The sequence below is a fragment of the Argopecten irradians genome, chromosome 3 (genome assembly GCF_041381155.1).
Source record: "Argopecten irradians isolate NY chromosome 3, Ai_NY, whole genome shotgun sequence".
NCBI classification, from domain to species: domain Eukaryota; kingdom Metazoa; phylum Mollusca; class Bivalvia; order Pectinida; family Pectinidae; genus Argopecten; species Argopecten irradians.
Genome location: NC_091136.1, coordinates 67548693 through 67553713, shown reverse-complemented (window position 1 = coordinate 67553713; position 5021 = coordinate 67548693). Strand labels below are relative to the sequence as shown.

The 5021-nt window shown below is 38.4% G+C and overlaps 1 protein-coding gene across 2 annotated transcripts; it reads right to left on the bottom strand.

Annotated features, from left to right (window-relative positions):
* Positions 1-2169: 2169 nt before the first annotated feature.
* LOC138319404 (lysosomal proton-coupled steroid conjugate and bile acid symporter SLC46A3-like) lies at positions 2170-4737 on the bottom strand. 2 transcript variants are annotated; one of them, XM_069262517.1, is made up of 4 exons: positions 3480-4737; positions 3190-3273; positions 2587-2743; positions 2170-2310 (listed from the first exon to the last, which is right to left on the bottom strand). In XM_069262517.1, exons 1-4 carry the CDS (start codon positions 4720-4722, stop codon positions 2241-2243), a joined length of 1554 nt encoding a protein of 517 aa, XP_069118618.1. In that variant the 5' UTR covers positions 4723-4737; the 3' UTR covers positions 2170-2240. The 2 variants fall into 2 exon arrangements, with proteins under 2 accessions (XP_069118618.1, XP_069118619.1); XM_069262518.1 differs by having other exon boundaries at positions 2600-2743.
* Positions 4738-5021: the final 284 nt, after the last annotated feature.

The window sequence follows — 5021 nt, the reverse complement described above, 5'->3', positions numbered from 1 at the left end:
CTGTCACACCTTAGTGGACAGTGAAACCTTCCTGGCATGACATTTGTAATTACATGCCTCCAACAGGTTCACTTTGGCTGGTTCACTCTCCTCTAAGTCTCTCTTTTGACATTGCTTGCTTGAACTTATTGATATGTGCACTTATTGACATTGCTGTGGGCACTTATTGATAGTAGCTTATATAGCATTGCTTGCACTTATTGATAGTAGCTTACTCTGAGACACACACAATTAGCTTGCACTTAACATGATATGTGATTATTGAGCATTGCTTGCACTTATTGATAGTCCCTTATTGAATTTGCTTGCACTTATTGATAGTGCTTATATTAGAATTTGTTTTGCACTTTATAGACAAGTGCCTGATTGTGAATTAAATATTCTGCTGCTTATGAATGTAATTATCTTATTTAGAAAGTATTATATTTGGAATGTTTATTAAATTTTCTATATCATCAAATAAACGTTAAAACATCTTTAAAAATACGTTGCTTCTAATCTATGCTTAAGAAACAAAACCACTGTGTTATATAACCGGTCACAGAGTGAATGGTGGAGGTGAGAAATCCTTCGACTATAACGTCTAGATTTTATCGTAAAATATGTTGGCGAATTGACATGTGAGATGATGGTCAATAACATCCCATTAATGGTAGGCTGAGGCAATCAAAATAATAGCCGAGACCCTAAATTAGCAAGATTGTTGGTTTTTGTTTATCTTCATTCAAAGTGTAAAATCCAACAAACTACATCGAGGCTCGACGAAGATTAGAAAATACCCTTATGTTATAGTTTCGTTATTACAAGGTATCTATCTACCCATGTGTCCCGTATCTATTGTTTCATTATTACTTACAATAAGTTACATTCCGAGTTTGCCATGTGTAGATGTGTACCTTTTAGGCCTACCGGTCGTAAACACAGCCATATACTGTACACATCGATGTACAGAAGAACTATTCTGCTGTCCTCATGAAGTCTATGTTCTCCAGTGTATCAAAATATAAGCATGGTCAACATCGGTTGTAAGCCCAGCAGTTTGTGTGTATTTGTTTACTTTCAGCAATCAGACATTACGTAAATAAACATACATGCCTGTGTTTCACCGCACTGAGATAATCACGTGACTATATATAATATCCAAGTTCTTGTATCTTTCACCAAATTAAATCGTCATCAAGTGATTTGTTACATTCCATGTAAACTGTATCGGACAAGTAGCGATTTAAAGGATTTAAAGAAAAATTTCCCCTAAATTAGAGGTCCTGCCCCACATAGCCAAAATTTTAGTAGGTCAGCCCTTCCCCCAAGGATGTTTGTGGCCAAATTTTGTTACAATCCATTCAATTTCTCTATGACAAGTAGCGATTTAATATTTACCTTTTTCCCCTATTGGGCCCCGACTGGGGGGTCAGAGCCAAAATTTATACAAGTTCCCCCTGGATGTTTGTGGCCATGGTGTCAAAGTCGATTTAAAGGATTTACCAAAATTTTTTCAATTCTGTTCCCCAGTCCCCCAAGGATGTTTGTGGCAAATTTTTATGTCTCTTACACCCATTCAGAACTCTATGGCATTCATCATCAGCGATCATCATGAACATCATCATTATCGTAGTGGTCCGTCCCGTTGGTCATCATCATCATCATCATCATCATCATCATGCATCATCATCATTATCATCATCATAGCATTATCACCATCATCATCATCATCATCATCATAGCATCATCATCATCATCATCATCATCATCATCATCATCATTATCATCATCATAGCATCATCATCATCATCATCACAGCATCATCATGAACATCATCATTATCGTAGTGGTCGTCGTGCATTATCAATCATCATCATCATCATCATCATCATCATCATTATCATATCATCATATCATCATCAACATCATCATCATCAATTATCGTAGTGGTCGTCGTGGTCATCATTATCATCATCATCATCATCATCATCATCATCATCATCATCATCATCATCATTCATCATCATCATCATCATCATCATCACCAGCATCATAGACATTCACTCGTCTGGTGTAGATGTATACAAAAAGTTGTTTTCTATAACACCAAACGTTATAATGTTAATGGATAATTAACAAAGTCATCCACACATTAAAAACTTAAAACTACGACTGCTCTGACTATCACGTGACGACTGCTCTGACCTATCACGTGACGACTGCACTCTGACCTACCACGTGACGACTGCTCTGACCTATCACGTGACGACATAAGGAACAGAAGATACCTGTTTAACTTTCCTCATCCTTGACTCGATAAGTAATACACTGAAAGATAGAAAACAGACTAAAAACTCTGGATTCTCTGTACGAATGGAAGCGATTAATTACGTTTTACTAAATTCTTTGTTGGATAATTCGAAGTTTTATCTTAATCTTTGCGCATTACTGTATAATCCAGTTTCCTACCTAGGCAGTGTATACGACAAAAAGTCTGAACTTTGATAATAGCAATTGAAATTAACATAGTTGACACGCTACCAATTTATGTAACAACGACATTCCTAAGCATACTATCCATTATAATTATATTAATATACCTACAGGATAAGCACACCTGTTATCCCCGTATAACCAGCGAACAGAAGAAATGTGAATCCTCGGAACCAATCAACCGTAGCGGCATAGATGGCGTTACCAGTCACACTTCCCACAACAGTACAGACCGTCTCCACTGCTGCTACTCCAGCAAAAAGGGAGCCTGTGTAAGTGGGACCAGAAGGATATGGGCAGTTTGTTTAATATCATGTAAAATGTCAACCATCACCTTTATTTCTGTTATGACTGTCTAATCCGTATTTGCATATTACAGAGTTATCTTCCCTTGAGAGTAGGTATTGATTGTGACATCATGTGTTTGCGAGCGTAACGTCATACGTTTCGGAGAAAACGACGTGAATTGCGCTCACAAATTAATGACGTAACAATCGACACATATTCCCGCAAGGGAGCTAACTCTGTAATATGCGAAGAAAGAATAGTTTGTTTATCCTCTATATATCAAGTAAGATAATTATTGGTTTTTTTTATCGTAATGATAATGTAACACAGGATGTGTCAGACTACTTTCGGTAGATGTCTTTCTGATTTAGAAGTGTGACTTTGAAAATAAAATCTTGTTGTGTCACGTGACTAAACAATACTTGCCTTGTTGTTCCGGAGGTGTCATGTGTGACATGATGGCTCTGAGGATGGGTACAGGCAAAGCACCCATAAAACTGATGAAGGCAACTGAAACATATAATACTTTTAATTCTTGAGCATTAACTTTCAGATATATGTTTTGTTAATGATGTAGGATACTAATTTATATCAATATGTATTCTGTCGTCATGTTGACTGCTCAAATAAAATGAGTTTTCAAAACATCCAAATGGTTTATTTTATAAATGGATATTGTACAAGCTGAGAAATAGAGTTAAACATAGATACAATACCTATGAACATCATGAGGTCGTTGGTGGCCAGTGCCTCTAACACGTAGCCTGCTATGTAGGATATGGTACCTAAGATACCAATCACGTGTTCGTCCATGCAGGCCTGGAAGGGCTTGATAAGTCCCATTCCGATCACGAGAGGCAGTCCTGTCCGGAGCGTTGTGTACCAGCCCACATTTACTGGGCTCCAGCAGAACGGCGAGTTCAACTGGTACAACGTCTCGATTCCGAGCTTCCCGAAATTGGAGAGAAAAGTGAAAAACAAAGCCGTCAAACACATCCAGAACTTCCATCGTCTCCCAACAGATGATGTATCTCCTGTGTAAATTATGAAAATGTTTTTGAATGCCTGTAACACACTGAGTTTCCTCATATGTTCCACGCGCAAAGTTTCTGGCAGTACAAGCGAGGAAACGACTCCTGCACACGCGACAGCGGTGCTGACTACCATGGCCATACGGTAGTGGAGGAGATGTATGAGGTAGCCAGATACAGCCGATCCCACCAACGACCCCAGGCCCACAGCTATCTCTATCAGTACTATGGCCAAGGCTCTTGGCCGCCCTGCTCCCGTCACATCAGCTATTGCAGCCAAACCTAAGGAGAAAGAAGTGATCCAACCACCAGTAAATCCTATCAATAACTGGATAGCAAGCAAGTCGTAAATATTCCAGTCAGAGTACATCCCAATGGCGAGCAATCCTGTGGCGATAAACTGTCCTGTAACAGTTATAAATATAAACAGTTTCCGACCATATATATCACTCAGTGCCAGAAAGACGAGGTTAGACAGAACCCCAGGGATTCCATAACAAAGAGAGGCGTACATATTGTACATAGATGTGATTTTCTGTATGTCTTCCTCTCCTATATAATTCGGGGAATTCTGGTTTCTGAAACACACTGGCTCATCCAAACTTGTGTGCAAACCCGAGCCTGGAAATATGATTTGTTTCGTTATATCATAGACACGCTGTGTAAAGATGAGTGTATTTGCGACGTAACCAAAGGACATTAAGAACAGTATAGGTCCGAGTATGTAGACTTTCCGTGAGAAAGGCGTGACGTTTTCACTTCTACTCGGTTCCCCATCTACAGATGTTGTCATGGGTGCAGAAAGTAGCAGGGATAACTCATCGTAAACTTCAAAACTCTCACGACTTGCCACCACACTCCTCCCGTTAGTACATGTCAAATCCTCTGCTGAATCTTTTTGATTCTCTGAGAAATCAGAAGTCTCCATTTTCCTATAGATCTATCAGTCATAAATCCGGTAGACTAGACAAAGGCAGGCCCTGGTTCCTACCTGCTGATAAACACAACTACAAATACAGACCTGGCACAAGACGGAGTATATAGAAAATTATAAATGAAGTAGCAATATAGTAAAATTTATTTCATATTTAATCTGGTAAAAAGCAATAGCACTGTAATCATTATAATCAATAAACACAAAACATTAAAAAACCCACTAATCTTATCACAGACTTAAAGTTATAGATTTATAACATATATAATATATTCAAATTGATCCTTTCAACT

What these genes read in the sequence shown, in the direction of transcription:
- LOC138319404 (XM_069262517.1), bottom strand. Translation starts at nt 4,722, where the DNA reads ATGGAGACTTCTGATTTCTCAGAGAATCAAAAAGATTCAGCAGAGGAT. An exon ending in CGACCTCATGATGTTCATAG is followed by an intron (nt 3,274 to 3,479) that starts GTATTGTATCTA and finishes TATATGTTTCAG; the next exon opens with TTGCCTTCATCAGTTTTATG. An exon ending in GACACCTCCGGAACAACAAG is followed by an intron (nt 2,744 to 3,189) that starts GCAAGTATTGTT and finishes CCACTTACACAG; the next exon opens with GCTCCCTTTTTGCTGGAGTA.